The sequence below is a fragment of the Diabrotica virgifera genome, chromosome 3, assembly GCF_917563875.1.
Source record: "Diabrotica virgifera virgifera chromosome 3, PGI_DIABVI_V3a".
In the NCBI taxonomy this organism is placed as follows: domain Eukaryota; kingdom Metazoa; phylum Arthropoda; class Insecta; order Coleoptera; family Chrysomelidae; genus Diabrotica; species Diabrotica virgifera.
The window spans coordinates 164,657,712-164,678,007 of NC_065445.1; the positions used below are offsets into that span (position 1 = coordinate 164,657,712).

The 20,296-nt window shown below is 37.4% G+C and overlaps 1 protein-coding gene across 1 annotated transcript in view; it reads left to right on the forward strand.

The window, feature by feature from the left end:
* Positions 1-1,210: 1,210 nt before the first annotated feature.
* The window catches only part of LOC126881377 (GATA zinc finger domain-containing protein 14-like), a 186,970-nt gene continuing 167,884 nt past the window's right edge, over positions 1,211-20,296 (forward strand). Inside the window, exon 1 of the mRNA XM_050645615.1 lies at positions 1,211-2,846. Coding sequence (XP_050501572.1) covers positions 1,240-1,911 — 672 coding nt within the window. The 5' untranslated portion in view covers positions 1,211-1,239 and the 3' untranslated portion in view covers positions 1,912-2,846. The remainder of the gene's footprint in view (positions 2,847-20,296) is intronic.

Consider the following 20,296-nt stretch of genomic DNA (forward strand, 5'->3'; position numbering starts at 1 on the left):
TGCTTAAATTTAATGTTAGAAACTTTTTGTAAAAACAAAAATAAAGCTTTTTTTAAACACTTTAAAAAAGTTATAATGGGTTTTCCCCAAAAAGTGCTTAATTTTTTGGATATTTCTCGTCGAAATATTCTATTTGAAATTTGGTGAATATGAATCTATTTTTCATTGGCTATAACTCTGGTTCTACGAGATCCAGAGACCTAACGCGTACAACATTTTTTTTTTACTTTTTTATAGGCTATAGTTTTGCTAAGAACGTTTTTTTCGACAAAATACTTATAGGTCTGGATCCCGCGTATGAAAAAAAAGTTGATTAATAGCAAGCTAAAAATTTGTTAATAGCTTAAGGGTGTCGAGTCGGACAAACTTTGATATATGGGAACACTGGAACAGGGGCAGTTTTAATTGTGGAACAGCTTAAAAATTTGGAACGGTCAGACCACGAAAACGGCACATTTATTTTGTCCGACAGAACAGACTTAAACTCTCCGAACAGAGATTAAACTCTCATGCAAAAATCAGACTGCCATTTATCACCTGTCATAATTCTCTAATAGAACTAATAGAATAATAAAGCTCTATAGAACAAAAGTTACTTAAAATTAGTCACCCATTTCCGGACTTATTTTGGACATATATTTTTTCACCCAAAAGAGGGGGTGAAAGTCACCCCCAGGGAAAAAGCACACATCGGCACAATATCACTTTTTCTCTTTGACATGTAAGCTATATGTATGCCAAATTTGATGTCAATCCAAGCGGTTCTTTAAAATTTAGACCAAAAACCGTGAAAGAATGGAATATACTTCTTTCAGGGGAAATTTAAAGAAAGATATATTATTATTTGTTCCATCGTTTCTTTCAAAACATCCCGCATAAAAACACTTATGCGTTACAGAGGCCATTTTATCTAAAATGTGAGTCCTTTTTTTTAATTTTGCTATAACTTGTCACAACACTTGTCACAGATAATACACCTATAGGGTAAGTTCGGGCCTGACACTACTCCTACCTCCTCGCAAGTCAGAGAGGGAATGAGAAATCTCGATACGGTTTTCGAGTAGCGCCATCTAGTTGTTGATACGTCTTTCGGTTACCAAGAGGTGAGCTATCTAGAGGAATATTTATAATCAATGGTATGAGGCAGGTCTGTGGCTTGACAGCAAAGAAGAAGAATTTGACAGTTGGCAACAATTTGAACAAAAAATTTTAAACTATTTCTGGGGAAAAGTCCAACAAATGGAAATCAACAAGGAATTACAAAATGGGAAATACAATGATCGGATGGGGATATCAGAAAAAACATACGCATTACAAATATACAATAATGCAAAACATTTACAATATAATTATTCGTCAGAACAATTAGTCGAACTGATTGCAAGACATTTTGAAGAAACGCTAGAAGACCATATCACGTTGCAAAATTACAAAGACATAGATAGTTTGTGCCAATTCCTACAAATAAGAGAATCGCGTCTAAGAGAACGAAAATCAAGAAGATCGCAAGAAGATTACAGACACCAAGAACCACAGGATTACACAGATAGAAGACAAAATTATAGCAGGGACTATACAAGACGAGATTCTAATCCCAGGAGGGAAAACGAAAATAGAGACAACGGAAGAGGAAATTATGAACAAAGAAATAGGCAATGGAATGAGGACAGGAATCGAGAAAACCAGAATAGAAACACCACACGCACAAATCAAGAAAACAGAAATAATGGTAGGCAAAATGAACAGGGATATCGAGAAAACCGAAACAGATCCGACAGACCAAGAGAAAATAGAAGAGAGGTAAATAATACCCAGACAGAAGAATATGACAAAGAGAGACACTACGACGACAATATAAACAACGAGGAACAACCGGCGCGGCTGGCGTTTTTTCACGAAGGCGCTCACTAGAAATAAAGAACCAAACAGGAATTTTTTGTTACCCGAAGGAATTTATAAAACTGACAGGAAACAATGAAAAAAGAAATGGGATAAATTTAAAATTTGTGGGTGGCTTTATAAACGAGAAACCAGTTAAAATTATGATAGACACTGGCTCGGAAATAACACTGGTCAACAGAAAATTAATAGAAGAAGTTAATTTAACAAATCTAATTTACAAAATACCTAGGGTGAACTTAGTGAGCGCAAATAAACGGACATTGGCAACTATAAATGAAGGCATACGAGTAATGGTACGATTGGGTAAGAATTTGTATGCACTACAATGTGTAATAATGCCAAACATGTCACATGACATGATTGTAGGAGTTGACGAATTGGCAGAAAAACATGTAGTGATAGATTTCAAAAATAATACGATGAAACTAACAGAAGAAAGAGAAGAAGAACAGGATAAGGAGCATGAGAAACAAAATACGGACGAATCAGGTAGAGAACAAACAGTGGAAATGAATTTGGCACCGAAGCAAGGACAAAGAAGAAAAAGGAGAAAAGGTCAGAAAAGGATAAAAGAAATTAAAACCTGGGATTCCTGAAAAGAAGAGATGAGCTCAGGGGAAAAAGAAGAAAGAATATTAACAACAAAAGAAAATGAAATTTGGGATTCCTCAAAAGAAGAGATGAGCCCAAAGGAAGAAGAAGAAATAAAGTTAACAAATGAAAGCGAAAAGGATATAATTGAAACAGTGGTATTTGAAGAGGAGGTATATGAAAACGAGGATGCAGAATGCACGATAAACATGTGTGAAGAATCTGAGGAAAAAGACAGAAAATTGATATGTGGAGAAGGAAAAGAAAATGAATTGCGTTTGATGTTAAGAGACTATGAAAATTTGATAAATGAGGAAAACAGAGTGGCTAAAAAGTACGAACATTCATTTGAGGTTAAAAACCTGGGAAACTTTTGATCGAAGACTTATCCAATTCCATATAAATATCGACAAGAGGTGAAAGAAGAAATTAACAAAATGTTGGAAGATCAAATCATCGAAAGATGTGACTCACCGTACATTAACCCAATTGTGATAGTAAAGAAAAGCAATGGAGAATTGAGATTATGTTTAGATGCCAGGAATATCAACCAACACACTGTATTACAATATGAATCACCTCTAAACATCGAGGCCATTTTTGGAAGAATTATGGGGTGACACATATTTTCTAAAATTGATTTAAAGCACAGTTTTTAGTTGATACCCTTGGCTAGTAAGTAATTAGTAGTAAAGTCCGGTGCCAGACACCGGAGGAGCAACACGTGTGCCAGCGGAGCGGAATAGCAGAGAAAGCAGCCGACGAGGTGGGGGTGGCTTGACTGTGAACTTTTTAGATTTTTAGTTCAGTCGCGAATGTAAGCGCGACAGCAGTTGAGCGCTTCTCACTCTCTGAGGCGAGAAGTCGACGAGGAGCCGACGGTGAAGGGATTAGTTCGATTAGCAGGAATTTTTATTCCGACTACGAATGTAAGCGTGGTAGCGAGTCGGGCACTTCTAACCACTTAGGCAATAAGGAGAGGCAAAAGCCAGTCTACTGGATGTGGTGAACTCAGGGAATTTTATTTTTATAGGTTCTCTGAGACGCTACAGCTAGAGATCAGCTAGCGGAAAAAGAAAAACGGGCACGACGTGAGCCCGTTACGGGATACTACATTGGCTTCGAAAGGGTATCGACACTGCAAGGTGTAGTTTTTTAGGATCTACATCGGGCAGCCCCGGCCCCTAGGTCTGTAGGACGAGAACGACAAGAGGATCCCGTACCTAGTTCTGTCTGGGTACGAGAACAACTGCGTTTGGTGCAGGGAGCCAACCCTGAAGCCGAGCTGGCGTCGGGCCAGTCGGCAGACAAAAAGGCTTCGTCAAAATTAGGACCGTTCGTCCCAACCCATGATGTCTCGAGTTAGATCTCGGTCACCCCCCGTTCCAAGGCGCACTCTCCGCCGACATATGAGGACTCTCGAAAAGAGGGTTCTAATATTTTCCAGAAACTTCCAGAAGAAAGCGACGGCTACTCGACCGTTGACGACCAGCGGTAACAGAAAGACGGGGATTTTCAAATTCCCAGGAAATCGTCGAAGAAGAAAAAGTCAAAGAATAGAGAGGAAAAAAGCAAAAACAGTGAAGACAAACCGCAGAGTGAAGCAGAGGACATGGAAGAAGACGAGGTAGATGCGGCAGGCAGAGGCACTGCCAAAAGAGTTCGGACAGCTAAATCCGAGAGCGAAGATGAGAAAAGCGCAAAAGAAGAACCAGCAGTCATGAGGGAACTGCTAAAAAAGATGAGTGCCCAGTTTGATGACCAAATGGCAAAGAAAGAAGAAGAGGTAACCCGACAAAGGGCCGAAATCGAGCGACAAAATGCCGTAATGGCTCAATAAAGAGAAGAGATGATGAAGATGTCAAACCGGATGGACGACCTGCTGAAAGAGTTGAAAGAAACTCGGAAACTACTAGAGAAGAGCCACAGGAAAAGCAGCCATCAAAGCTACCGAGGCCACAAATCGAGAAGCAACAACAGGACAACAACATCAAAAGCCAACCGGCAAAGCTGACGAAACCACCGACTGGAAACCACCAGAAGCCCACCGGAACTACGAAGAAAGAAAACACAAAAAAGAGAGAAGAATTCCCGTCGCTGAGAATATCTACCTCTAAGAAAGAAGAACTACGACATGAGACCGTCAAGCTGAGAACGCAATGAGGGCCAAGTCACCCCCAATAGAGGAAATGCTCATCCTACCAAAAGGACCAGCCCAACCGATCCACCCAGCTACGAGCACAGGTGGTGGTACGCCTTCCCCGCGACGTCCCAGTGTTTCAGAGTCGGAAACAATGTAAACGAATCAAGATGAAGACACCGCCGTGTTGCCTGAACAACAGGTAACACATCAACGAAAACCGTCTGTAATAAAATTACAGAGCGTGAGTGAAACAGGGGCCATCCTCAGCATAGCCCAAAAACAAAAAATAATCACGGTAAACAAGATCTCCAGGAGCGGTAGGGAAACCCTCATCCAAGCAAAAAGCCCCGAAGACTATAGAAATATGGTCAGGATAGTGGAAGAATATGCGAAGGTATATGACGCCAAAGAAAAAAACAAGAAGCTACAATGGATAGCCTTCCCGTTGGACGAAGACAAAAAACCCAGAGTGGTTTTAAGAGGGTTACCCACTAACACCACCGAGTAAACAATAAAACAAGAAATGACAGCACAATACAATATTATCTGCCACTCAGCAAAAAATATGTCCACCAGAGCTGGCCCCAAGAGACAGCTCCCAATGTTCGTTCTGACTCTGGATCACGAGGACATCGAGGGAGCAAAGCGGATAACCAACCTGTGCCACATGAAGGTAGTGGTAGAGGACCTACGGAAGGCAACCGGACCAACGCAGTGTTTCAACTGCCAGGGATACCACCACGCCCAGAACGCGTGCCACAAAGACCCAAAGTGTGTTAAATGCGGCGAAGACCACCCTACAAAGCAGTGCAAACTTGCCAGAGAGAAAAAAGCAACATGCGCCAACCGCAAAGGCAGCCATGCAGCCAGCTACCGAGGATGCCCTAGGTGCCCAACATGGGGAAGACCACCACCAAGGAGGCCACAACAACAAGCGCAACAAAGACGACAGCAAGCAACCGGGGTTTCCTACGCCCAGGCCACGCAGAACACGTAGAACAACAGCGATCCCAGACGAAGACTACCTAGTCAGAATGGTCACCAACATAGTGACTAAGGTATTCAAAGAAGTGATACTGGGCACCAGGGAGGCACAGAAGTAATGCTGGCAGACAGGGGATACTTGAGGATAGGCTCCTGGAATCCGGGCGGCATATCAACGAACCAAAACATCCTAGACGAACTCGCCAACAGATATGAGATGGACATCGTAGCAATACAGGAAACCAAGCTTAAAAACAACTTTAACCTAAAGTTTCCTGGCTACGATGTATATAGGAACGACCACACAAGAAGATCAGGAGGAACGGCCATCCTAGTCAAGAAGGGAATTAAACACACAAGATTCACGACTCCACCACTAATAAACATGGAGGCAACAACAATAGAAGTGAAAATGAGGCAAGGCGCAGTCAGAATAACATCAGCCTACGTAAGACCGCAAGACCCATTAATGGATGAAGACCTAGATGCGTTCCTAAACATCGCCGAATCAACAATAATAATAGGAGACCTAAATGCGAGATCCCCCAACTGGAATGATAGAGCTACGAACCGAAACGGAAGACTACTAAACAGCTATATAGAAAATAACGAAGATATAGTGGCAATGGGCCCAGAAGATCCAACACACTTCCCAGGAAATGGACTTCCTACCCACATAGACATCGTTGTTGCTAAAAACCTAGGACTTCAAGCAGACCTAATCACACTAGACGAAGGAACCACAGATCACAACCCCATTCTACTAGAACTAGGAACATGGGAAGAAACAAACCAGCCGAAAAGAATTAAAAAGAAAATAAAGTGGACAAATTATAAAAGATTAGTTAGTGAAAGTATAAATATATATAAGTATATAATATATTAGCCAATCATAAACGATCCAGAACAAATAGAAGAAAAAGTCCTAGAGCTAGAAAACATCATGCAAGAAGCAATTAGAAACAGCACAACGGAAGAAGAAGTCGAGATCCATACGGGAAGGTTCAAAGACATACCACAAGAAGTAAAAGACCTTATAAGGGAAAAGAAAAGAGCGAAGCAAATAGCCAGAAGAACGAGAAACAGAGTAGATAAAACCTGGGCAAATACATTAAACAGAGAGGTGAAGACGGCTCTTCGACAACACCGCAGCGAGAAATGGGACAACTATGTACAAGAGATGGAAGAACCAGATTCAAACATGAAAAACGTCTGGAAGCTCCAGAAAATGTTAAGAAGCGACAGAAAACCCATCCCCCCATTACATGGAGAAAACGGCATGGTATACTCCATAGAAGAAAAAGCTGAGGCGATGAGGTCCACACTCGAAAGAGAATGCAGGCTAAACTTCCATGAAGATGAGGACGCAGACTTCATGGAAGAAGTCGAAGAGCAAGAAGAAAGACCAGAGGACCCAGAAGACATCATCCCCCCAACATCACCGGAAGAAATAAACGAACACATAAGAAACAGTTCACCGAGAAAAGCGCCTGGTCTAGACGAAATATCAAATAGAGCCTTAAAATACCTCCCCAGAAGAGCTATAGTGTATTTTACAAACATAGTAAACGCGATATTAAGATTCAAAATATTCCCAAACAGACGGAAAGAGGCCCATGTCATCATGATCCCAAAACCTGGCAAAAACCACACGTTCCCGCAGAACTACAGGCCAATCAGCTTACTCCCAGCGATCAGCAAGATAGTGGAAAGAATCATCCTCAGCAGACTGCAAGCGGAAACAAACAGATTAGAAAAATAAAACGGGATAATACCCGAAGGTTGGCTGTATACCATCTAGTTAAATAAAATTAACATGAAGTAAAACTCCCTAGTGTAGTTGGTATATTTAATAAAAATTCTAAAAAAATTTTAAAAATCCAAACGGATTACGTTCAAAATGTTTTCGGACTTATCAGTCCATCATCAATGAACTCTCTGTCCTTGCTAAATAGCCACAATGCCAAACACTGGTCAAGATGTATGTTCTAACTACATGGTGAAATTTGTTAAACAATTTGGCTTACATTGGATGCCAACGGATTAGTACTAGGTACATGATGCTCTACTCCATTAATTAAGAGATTTTTTTTATTCTGAATAGGTCTACATTAAATCTAATTGACAGACTAAACGTAGTTCAATGTAGACCTATTCATGATAAAAAATCTCTTAATTAATGGAGTAGAGCATCATGTACCTAGTACTAATCCGTTGGCATCCAATGTAAGCCAAATTGTTTAACAAATTTCACCATGTAGTTAGAACATACATCTTGACCAGTGTTTGGCATTGTGGCTATTTAGCAAGGACAGAGAGTTCACTGATGATGGACTGATAAGTCCGAAAACGTTTTGAACGTAATCCGTTTGGATTTTTAAAAATTTTTTAGAATTTTTATTAAATATACCAACTACACTAGGGAGTTTTACTTCATGTTAATTTTATTAAACAGATTAGAGATAATCCCAGAAGCTCAATTTGGATTCAGAGCAGAGCACTCCAGTGAGCTACAAGTACTCAGACTAACTGAGTACATAGCAGCTGGTTTCAACGATAAGCAGTACACTGGAGCAGCATTCCTGGACGTAAGCAAACCTTTCGACAGAGTATGGCATAAGGGGCTCATATATAAAATGCGAGGCTATGGGTACAGCAGGGCGATGACGAGGCTGATCTCTTCGTACTTGGGCGGCCGAAGCTTCAGGGTTCGGATAGGACAAGTCCTGTCCGAGCTCGGGAGCCCGGAGGCTGAAGTACCACAGGGAGCAGTCCTGTCACCCCTGCTGTACACAATATACACCGCAGACATACCTAGAACACCAGGTACCCTTATGAGCCTCTACGCAGACGACACAGCGATAGCGGCCAAACACAGAAACGTAGACATAGCAGTGACCAACCTGCAAACAGCGTTAGAAGACATCGAGAAATGGAGTATAAAGTGGAAGATAGCCATCAACTCAGAGAAAATGCAAGCGGTACTATATAAGAAAGGTAGACAACAGCAGAAGAACAACTGACGGTGCAGAACACCCCCATCGAGTGGAAAGACGAAGCCAAATACCTAGGAGTCATCAGGACAAAGGATTAACCTTCAAGAAACATGTAGAAGCCACAGTCCAAAAAGCCAACATGGTAAGAGCAACACTAAGAAGACTCATAGGAAAGAAAAGTAAAATAAGACTGAAAACTAAAATAAGGCTTATAAATAGTATAATACCGATATTAACGTACGCATCTCTCGCATGGGGACACGTGTGTGATACAACAAAGAAGATACAGGCAGTCCACAACAACAGCCTAAGAGAAGCAGCCAAAGTCCTAAAATACGTAGCCGAACGATTCCTCTTCAGAGAACTGCAGCAAGTTAGAGTCACGGTGTCAATGACAGACAAGCACTGACAGATGGAGCACCATCCAAGCCCAATACTGCGAGAGATGCTAAGGTACGACGCTTTCCACCGGTGCGTGGAATCACAAACGTCCTAAACAACAAACAGTGTAAAGTGAGATAAATAAGTAAAATAGTGAAAACAGTGAACGGTTCGTAGCTCGAAAACAACAAGTGCCGAAGAAAAACGTAACACAAACGTAGGTCCAATACCACGATCAAAAAAATCATAAAAAACACAAAAAACATAAAATTCTTGAGTTCCAAGCCATTAGACTGAGCTCAATGGGGCTTCGTACAATGACTTGGGGCCCAAACAAGCAATTTTAGTACCGCGGATAAGTAATTAGAAGATAAAGGCATAGAGCGCTTCACGCTGGCCTAGTTTTTGCATTCGATTAGGACACCACATGGAATCTTATTACCCAGGATTCCATTGTGAAGAGCATTTGGCTACGATAGTTGTGCCCCCATCGCGCATCAGCGTGCTATGGGGGGGAAAGAGATGGCCTGGGGCATTGGAGCGAGGTGGAGTGATCCCTGCTTTTACTCGGGTCAAAACACCTCGCCCCAATGAATTGTTAAACTCGAATGTACTTTTTCGATAGGGTGGACATCTCCCAAAGGTCGGGTTGAATCAAATTGCTTGCTTGCTACCCTTAGCTGATAAGTGTAGAAACTATACCGCTTTCTCAATTGATGGTATTGTCTACCGGTTTAAGGTAGTACCATTTGGATTGCAGAGCGCTTGTGCAGCACTCGTTCGAGCTCTACATACCATTTTAAATCGCCATGAAGATTTCATAGTTCATTACATCGATGATTTATTAATTTTTCACAAGATATACACTTGGAACACATAAAAATAATTCTGGAGGAATTGGACACAGCGGGATTAAAATTAAACATTGAAAAATGTCAATTTTTTCAAAAAGAAGTAATTTATTTGGATTTTAAATTGGACACCAAAACATTAGGCTTAGCTGAAAACAGAGTCAAGCTCATAGATGAATACCCAAGGCCAACAAATTTGAAAACATTAAGAGGTTTTCTTGGCACGATTAATTATTTTAAAAAGCTAATTCCCGATTTGAGCCAAAAGGAAATTCCTCTAATAAAATTGCTGAAGAAAGGTATAAAATGGAATTGGAAAGAAAAACAGGAGGAAGCTTTCAAAAGATTAAAACAAGAATTCGCAAAAGGAACGAAAATATATCACCCCATTTACAATCTACCTTTTATACTCCGAACTGATGCGTCCAAAACGACCAAGAAGTGCCGATATGTTTTATATCTCGAGTGACTAATATGTTTTATATCTCGAGTGACTAAAACACATGAGAGAAAATATAGTGTAACAGAATTGGAGTTTGCCAGTGTACTATTTTGCGTAAACAAATTGAGGTTTTACTTATTGGGAGCGAAATTCACAATCGAAACGGATCATGCAGCTTTGGTACATATCATGAAGAATCGATTGGTAAATAATCGAATACATAGAGGCATTCTATTATTACAGGAGTATGATTTTGAATTCCGATATATCAAAGGAAAAGACAGCATAATAGCCGACGCTCTAACACGGGACGAAGACACCAGAAAAAAAGGAAGCAATTACTCTACAAGTGGGACTAAATATATTAACACAAGAAGAAGGTGTATATTCGTTAAATGAGATAAGGACAAACCAGGAAGACCTAGAGGAAAGAGAGAAAAGAAGAGCGGAGATAGAAAATAACATATTTTTTTAGAGAATAGACGGAAAGGATATTTAGTGATATTTAGTGACATATAATATTTTAGATATTTAGTGACACAGACATTGGCAGAAAAGATCATAAAGAAATTACATGAAGACAATGGACATCTCGGTAGCAGAAAGGTTTGGCTCGTTTTTAGGGAAAATTACATCAGCCGACAAGATTACCGTATTGCAAAGGAAATTACCCAGAAGTGCGAAGTATGTCAAAAATATAAGAGTAGGAATTTAAAAAATGAAAATATTGCAAAAAATATTGTATCCCGGAACAAATTGGACATTGTAGCAATAGATATGTTAAGTGATCTAATTATGACCACGAAAACGAACAAACATATTCTGGTGATGGTGGATGTGTTTTCAAAATACGTAAAATTATACAGTTGCCGCACCACAAAGGGAGAAGAAATATTAAGAAAAATCGACAATTTATAGCCACAGTAGGAACACCAAGAAAGATTCTACTAGACAATGCAACGTATTTCCGAAATGATCGTTTCAAGGGACAACTTCGAGAACGGGGAATAGAGACAAATTTTGTCAGCATCAGGCATCCCCAAAGTAATCCTTCTGAGCGATTTATACAGGAAGTGACGAAATTTCTTCGCATTACAAGGGATGGTCAACATCGACGCTGAGACAGGAAAATGGCGGAAATAGAAATGTATCTAAATACCATTCCGAGTACAGTGACAAAAGAGACCCCGGAATACATCATGAAGGGTGTAATGCCGATAAGGCCATGGGAAGACCCAGAGCCAAAAGAATATCAACAGGTAATTGAAACAGAACAGAGAAGATTGCGGCGAAGCAATGAGAAGTATATCCAAAGACAGGATCATAATAGAAAACGAAGACCAGTGACTTTCCAAAGGGGTGAAAAAGTACTTGTGAGGGCGTTACGAGTATCAAATCTTCCTGGTGGCATTTGCGCAAAGTTAATGCCTGTTTTCGAAGGCCCATACATCGTGAATAATGAAGATGGGATAAACAGTTATGAGTTGAGGCATATGGACTCGGAAAAGCTCCGAGGAATTTATAATATTCACGACGTGTACAAATATCACGAATAAAAGGCGGAACTGTATAAAGTAGATAGTAAGTTAGGGTATAAGATATAGATTAAGAAAAGGCAATATACATGGAGATTGTTTTGCCTCGAGAAAAATTAGTTGAAGATGCAGATAATTTTTATCGAATACAAAGGCGGGGATTTGTTATATTCCTATTTGACATGAGAAATAAAAGACTATATTTATATTTAAAATTCAAATTAAAATAAAAATTTTCATATTTTTCAACCACGAGCACATAAATTTTGAACACCCTGTATACGACAAATTTTGTAAAAATAGTTAAAGCTAGTTTTTAAGAAAGTGTTTTCGCAGAAGTGTTTACTAGCCCCATGAACAATGCATTTTAAGTAAGCAATTAGGGTTTAAGAAAGTGTTCTTTGAACTATGTATCAAAACCACGGACAATATAATAGGTCATTAAGTTTTTCAAGATATGCGGGTAGGTAATTAATTAGCCGCACGGTACATAATAGATAGTTCAAATATACCTGTGTATTAAGATTCTTAAACATAGATAAAAATATGATTACTTGTAGAAAATAGAATTAAAATAGTCGGAATATTATTTTTTCTTGGAAATCCATAAAGACATGTTTAGAAAAAGGAAAGAGTTTGTGGTAAATACGTCATGATTGAAATTTGTTTTTGATTGGTTGAAAAATGAATTCTGGAGGGGAACGATTTGGAAGGATGAAAATGAATGAGGAGAGAGAGTCAGTCTGTTTTGTTGGATCGAAAGGAAGAGTCCACTTTTGAGGGTAGTGTATAAAAAAGTAAAACGCCGGTTGGTTTTTTGGAAAAGTGACAAGCATCATATCGTGGAACGAGTAATAGCATAAGTCGAGAGATGATATAACTCTTTGAGTCTAAAGTATCCAGTGTTTGTTTAAGTGTTTCAAAAAGTTGGAATACTGCATCAGGAGAAAGCCGTAACGAGTACTGTACGAGGCATAGTGAGGAAAGGGAGAACGAGTTTGCAGAGGAGCAGGGGCATTATTGGAAAACGTGGACGAGTTTCTTTGGATCGCAACACCAGCAAAGAAGGAAACGTGTGTTGTGTGAAGACATTGTCGAATCATCAGCAAAGGTCAGTTTAAATTTTTTTGTTGAGACATGAATGTATGGTTTTTGCGTATTAAATACCACAGTGCATATTGAACTACACATTTCACTAGTACAAAATCATCAAACCTCAATCAATTTTGTTACTTATAAATCATTATAGTTGTTTTTTTTTTTAGTATACAATAATATTGATAAAATGATAATAATGAACAGGTAGAGACATCCTGTATAGCAGAGGTAGAGATTCATAGTTAATTATTTAAAAAAACAAATTTGGAGACAAAAAGAAATAAGATTCCTATTTTCATAATTGTTAGATAAAATAAAGATAGAAGAAAAAATAAAATTTGCAACATTAAACATTTATTTACGTTTGATAAAATAAACGACTTTTATAATTTCTACTTGAAATTCATATGTGTATTATTTTATTCTCTTTTATCTATCCCTATTAGGAAACCACTGAGAAATATTTTGAAGCCACGAAAGTAAGTATTGATAACATAATTTAGCCCTGAGATTTACAATTTATTTATGTTTGATTTATGTTTGATTAATGAGAAAATTATTGATTAATTTAATCAAAGTAGATCACAACAATATATAGATGCATAAATAATAAAACTGACATTAAGGATCTCTCCAATATATATCATAATTTAATAAATTGATTTAATTTTTATAAATGTAAAATTTGGAAAATATTTTAAATACAGTCCTTAACGGACAGCAATTTGAATTCTGCCATATGTCCAACAAGTGCAATGCAAGTTTTAGTACTCTGTTTATGTAATGTTTATAATTATTAATTAAAGTGCTTATTGAAAATAGCAATTAGCCGAAACGTTTAAGCCATAACAAAGTGTTTTATTTTTATCAGACCGAAAAACCCAGGAATTAAAAAGTTTCTGGTATACATTTGGTATACATTATTACAAATGGTATACATTACAAATAGTATACATTTTTATTTTTTAAAAAGTTTCTATTTAAAAATCACGGTCAGGAAATGACAAAACTATATATTGTTGTATAATTTTTTGGTAAAAATTTAGAAAATAAATTTATATCAGAGACCACGAAATTATAGTTTTTTATCGCTCTGTATATGACCAAAAATTGTACTAGGATAAAAAGACTAAGTTTTCACTCTAATGGCATACAAAACAACATAATGCTATTCTACACCCCACCAGAATGAAAACAATGGGAACCTTCTCTGGTTACACCTCCGAGGCTTCTACAATTTGCAAGCCATACGGATGCTGAGACTAAGGAAGATGAGGGAATTCTACAATTTACAATTCACGTCCCATCTGCTCAGCGCGGTAAAGTTCCAACGAGAATGGTTCCCTTCATACTCCACACAGAGTAAATGTAAATCAAAAATGAATAACCATTTTCAATTTCGTTGCAAAACGAAAACACAGCCGAACCATATTCTAGTCCAATCAGAGAGTGCTGCAAGCACCCCTACCGGTTTCGAAACTTATTAGTCTCTCATCAGGAGGCACATATGCTGCTCTCCCTGATCCAACCAAAACAAACCCCAGCGTGCAGTCCCGGATTGCCACGAACGAAATGGCATAGATGCCCTAGCGGCAACTGCTAGCAAAAAGACTAAGTTTTCACTCTAATGGCATACTAAACAACAAAATGCTATTCTACACCCCAACAGAATGAAAACAATGGGAACCTTCTCTGGTTACACCTCCGAGGCTTCTACAATTTGCAAGCCATACGGATGCTGAGACTAAGGAAGATGAGGGAATTCTACAATTTACAATTCACGTCCCATCTGCTCAGCGCGGTAAAGTTCCAACGAGAATGGTTCCCTTCATACTTTACACAGAGTAAATGTAAATCAAAAATGAATAACCATTTTTAATTTCGTTGCAAAACGAAAACACAGCCGAACCATATTCTAGTCCAATCAGAAAGTGCTGCAAGCACCCCTATCGGTTTCGAAACTTATTAGTCTCTCATCAGAAGGCACATATGCTGCTCTCCCTGATCCAACCAAAACAAACTCCAGCGTGCAGTCCCGTATTGCAACGAACGAAATGGCATAGATGCCCTAGCGGCAACTGCTAGCAAAAAGACTAAGTTTTCACTCTAATGGCATACAAAACAACATGATGCTATTCTACACCCCACCAGAATGAAAACAATGGGAACCTTCTTTGGTTACACCTCCGAGGCTTCTACAATTTGCAAGCCATACGGATGCTGAGACTAAGGAAGATGAGGGAATTCTACAATTTACAATTCACGTCCCATCTGCTCAGCGCGGTAAAGTTCCAACGAGAATGGTTCCCTTCATACTCCACACAGAGTAAATGTAAATCAAAAATGAATAACCATTTTCAATTTCGTTGCCAAACGAAAACACAGCTGAACCATATTCTAGTCCAATCAGAGAGTGCTGCAAGCACCCCTACCGGTTTCGAAACTTATTAGTCTCTTATCGCATGCAATCTGGGACTGCACGCTGGGGTTTGTTTTGGTTGGATCAGGGAGAGCAGCATATGTGCCTCCTGATGAGAGACCAATAAGTTTCGAAACCAGTAGGGGTGCTTGCAGCACTCTCTGATTGGACTAGAATATGGTTCGGCTGTGTTTTTGTTTTGCAACGAAATTGAAAATGGTTATTCATTTTTGTACTAGGATAATTTAATTAGTAAGCAGTGTTTTCGCGGAAGGTGAAATCGTTAGGTGTTTTGTTAATGGGTTTTGAACGGAATTAAGACAATGGTGCGGTCAGATTATAAAGTACATTTTATTTCGCTTTGCAATGGACAATAAGACATTTTATAAGTTTTTCTTATAAGGATAGCCGGTAAACAAATTTATTGAGTTTAGAATGTAAGGCTTTTTGTTTAGCATTTTGAAACAACGAAAAGTAATTTGGTATCTCTGAGAATTTAACAAATTGGAAAGTTGGATACAAAACTAAATTGGTTCTTAAGAAATAATAATATGGGGTAGTGGGTAGAAAGGATGTTTTGTGATTGGTGGAAAATGATGGATGGAAAGGATGAGAGTGTTGAGTCTGATTTTGAGGAGAGAAAAAATGGCCACTGTGTAAAAAATATCTGAAGACAGCAGTCCAGTTTTTGAAAAGTGAGAAGTCAGTGTAAAGTGGTGAAATTGGTCTTTCCGAGTTGAGAAGTTAATTTTCCTGGGACCGAGGAAGATTCCTGTTTCTGTCTAGAACGAGTAGCCGATTGGTATCTATTTGCACAAGATATCGAGCAGAAAGAAAACTGAGTCGAGAATTCGAGCGAGTCCTGTTTGTTTGTGAAGCAATTTGGACGAGAGGGACCTTTCGCAACATCCAAGAGTACGTGTGGGAGAATCGAGGACGACGCAATCAGGGAAAAGAAGTAGAGAAGAAACAAAAAGGTTAGACAATTCATTTGTGAAACGGAGAGAGTTTGTTTATATCCACACCATATTTGCTTAATTTTTGTATTTAACAGTTCTATAACATAATTAGTCATTCCAAATTTTAAAGAAGAAATAAGTAATCAATTCAAAAGGAGAAAAGTAAAATTTATTAAATTTTGTAAGAATAAATAACGAATTATTTAAATAATTTTTTTTGTTAAAACAGAGGAGATATCAGAATTAAAGCTTAGTTTAGTAGATGAGAAATAGTTGCAACAAATGTAGATTTTAGCATATTTTTTAAATCCTATATTTCTGGTATATTGGATAAATAAATAATATTTTTTAACATTTATATGACATTGAGTGTGTTTAATTTCCCTGTTTTGTCCTGGATGGAGTAAGCAACTAGAGATACCAGAAGCCACAAACCAAAGGTAAAGCATCAAAAATAAAATAGCCCTGAGAATAAAGTTTATTAGAAAATTTAATTTAAATTTGGTTAAGCAGTAATTAAAATATTTGAGTAATTAATTAAATTAAGAATTTGCTCATTCTCACAAAAGAGAGAAATACAGAGCATAACTATATATATATTGTTATATTTCTATTTGATATAAAAATTAAAATTTGATAATTATAAACAAAATTCACTTTAATATAAAATATTTTTAATTTTCTCAACCTCGGGCATATAAATTTAGAACAACCTGTATACAACAAATTGTTATATTTAATTTTAAGAAGTGATTAGAATAAGCGTACGAAACTCGGAACAATGTGCTTAGATAAACAAAGTGAATGACGCGTACCATTATCGTTCTTCTCGGAAGGTCGATCATTAGCCTATGCTAAATAAAACTCAGTGAAATAGATGATAGTTCATTATCGTTTTTCGCGGAAGGTTTCGATCATTAGCCTATGCTAAATAAGACTCATTTGAAAGAGAGAATAGGTCATTAAAATTTGTAAATAGTTAGAAAGTATTTTAGAATGGGAATTAAATATTTTCTTTTGAAATCCATTAAGCATATTTAGAAAGATTAAAAATTGGTTTTGAGGAATATTACGAATGAGAGTTGGTGGTGGAAGATTGATTTGTGAATCTGGAAGGGATATTTAGAAAGTAGGGGAATGGATGAGAAAGTGAGATCAGAATGTTTTGAGCTGTCGAGAAGTGAAGTCGAGTAGTAGACGGTAGTGTACGGAGAGTGAGAAAGCCGGTAGTTCCGTGAGTGTGGAGTATCTATCGTGGAACGAGAAGTAGGCCAGGTCGAGAGTAAAAGAACCTCCTTGAGCCAAGAGTGTCCCGGTAGCTGATAGCAGTTTCGAAAAAGGTAGAACACAGCATCACGACCGAAGCAGGAACGAGAGCTATTCGAGCTAGTTTTTCAAAGGAGTACATTACTGGAAGCCAGGACGAGGTTTGATCGCAGCCAAGGATAGCAGGAACGGGTTTTGTGTGAGGACATTTTCAGTTCACCAGGAAAAGGTCAGTCTCATTTGTTTGGACATGAATGTATGGGTTTTTCGTATTAAATTCCACATAAAAATTGAATAACATAATCAATAATATCAGAAAAGCTTCATTAAACTTAAATAGAGTTGTTGCTAATAACTCCTAATAGTTAAATGTTAATAAAAACTTTCAATTGAAAACCAAAAGGAAATAAGATTGCCATTTGTAAATGTTATGTTTAAGAATAATAAGAAATAGCAAATATTAAGCATTGATTGCCTTTTAAATAAAATAAAAAATATTTTGATTATAATTGTAACCCATATGTGTATTTTTTTTACTCTTTTCTTTTCTATCCCGATTAGGAACCATTAAGAAATATTTGAAGCCACGAAAGTAAGTAATTAATTTATAATTCGCCCTGAGATTGAAAACATATTGATATGTGATCTGGTTAATTAAATAGATTAGTATTAATACATTGATTAAATTAAGTGACATATAAGAATATTATCTCATATCAATAATCAAGATCACATCAACTGGCGCCCAACGTGGGGCATTGTAAAGTATTTCTAGTGGCAAATTTGAAGGATAGAAAGAGTAAAGCCGGTATTTGAAAATTTATATGCCTGTGGTAAAAAGTGAGATACTTACATTTGATAACATAAAATTTTAGATCTCTTTAGGTACAAATTTTACATAACTGATTTAATATTTTATTTTACGATATTTACATTTGATATATTTATTGACAATTTATAATATTTGGGTGAGAAAAAGTCGTCTTGGTAACATACTAGTAAAATTTCATATTTGGCGGGGACAGTACTTCTTGAAAACAAATGTCTGTGACAAGAAGCCAAAGCAAAGACAACAAAAAACAAAAAGAACATTCAAATCAAGAGAATAATTCAGACCAAGAAGATATTTTAGACAAGACAATCATGGCATCAGAACAGCAAGAATTATCAGGAATAGATAAATTATTACAAATGATGCAACTCCAGTCACAAAGAATGGAACAGAAAATGGATGAAACACAACAAAAACTGGATGACAATCAAAGAGAAACAAAACAAACAATGGAGAAAAATCAGGAAGAAACATCAAAGAAAATGGATAAAGTGGATCAAAAAATGGAGGAAACACAACGAAAAATGGATGAAACACAACAAAAATTGGATCAAAAAATGGATGAAACAAAAAGAATAATGCAAGAAAATCAGAAGGAAACAAAACAAGCCATAGAAGAGAACAACAAGAAAATGGAGGAACGCATAGAAAAGTATGAAATGAAAATTCAAGATAAAATAAAGGAGATAACGAATGGCCAGAAAAAGGAACTAGAAAATTTGGAAAATAAGTTGGAAAATGCTATTCAAGTAGACAGAGAAGAAGTGGAAAAAAGAATCACAGAAATAGAAAAACAAGTCACCGAAAACCGGACGCAACAAAATGTCGGAGAAAGAAGAGAAATGGTTATACATAGCACAGATGACGTGAAGATAAGGTTTGGCGGGGATGTAAGAAGATTACACCCAGTGCCGTTCATAAATAGCCTGAAAAAGAAAATACAGCACATCGGAAATTTCGAAACAGCAAAAGAAACTATCAGAAACCATCTCAAAAATGAAGCAAGCCTATGGTTCGATTGCAAAGAAGAAGAATTTGACAGTTGGCAACAATTTGAACAAAAATTTTTGAATTATTTCTGGGGAAAAGTCCAACAATTGGAAATTAACAAGGAATTGCAAAATGGGAAATACAATGATAGGATGGGTATATCAGAAAGGACATATGCATTACAAATTTACTATAACGCAAAACATTTACAATATAATTACTCATCGGAACAATTAGTCGAACTGATTGCAAGACATTTCGAAGAAACGCTGGAAGACCATATCACATTGCAAAACTACAAAGACATAGATAGTTTATGCCAATTCCTACAAATAAGAGAATTACGTGTAAGAGAAACAAAATCAAGAAGGTCGCGAGAAGATTACAGGCCCCGAGAAACACAGGATTACAGAGATAGAAATCAAAATAGGAGGGACTATACAAGACGAGATTTTAATCCCAGAAGGGAAAACGAAAATAGAGACAACGGAAGAGGAAATTATGAACAAAGAAATAGGCAATGGAATGAGGACAGAAATCGAGAATACCAGAATAGAAACACCACACGCTCAAATCAAGAAAACAGAAATAATGGTAGACAAAATGAACAGGGATATCAAGAAAACCGAAACAGATCCGACAGACCAAGAGAAAATAGAAGAGAAGTAAATAATACCCAGACAGATGGGTATGACGGAGAGAGACATTATGACGAAAATATAAACAACGATGAGCAACCGGCGTTTTTTCACGACGGCGCTCACTAAAAACCAAAAATCAAACAGGAATATTTTGTAACCCCAAGGAGTTTATTAAATTGGCAAGAAACAACGAAAAGAAAAATGGAGTTAATTTAAAATTTGTGGATGGATTTATCAACGAGAAACCAATTAAAATTATGATAGAC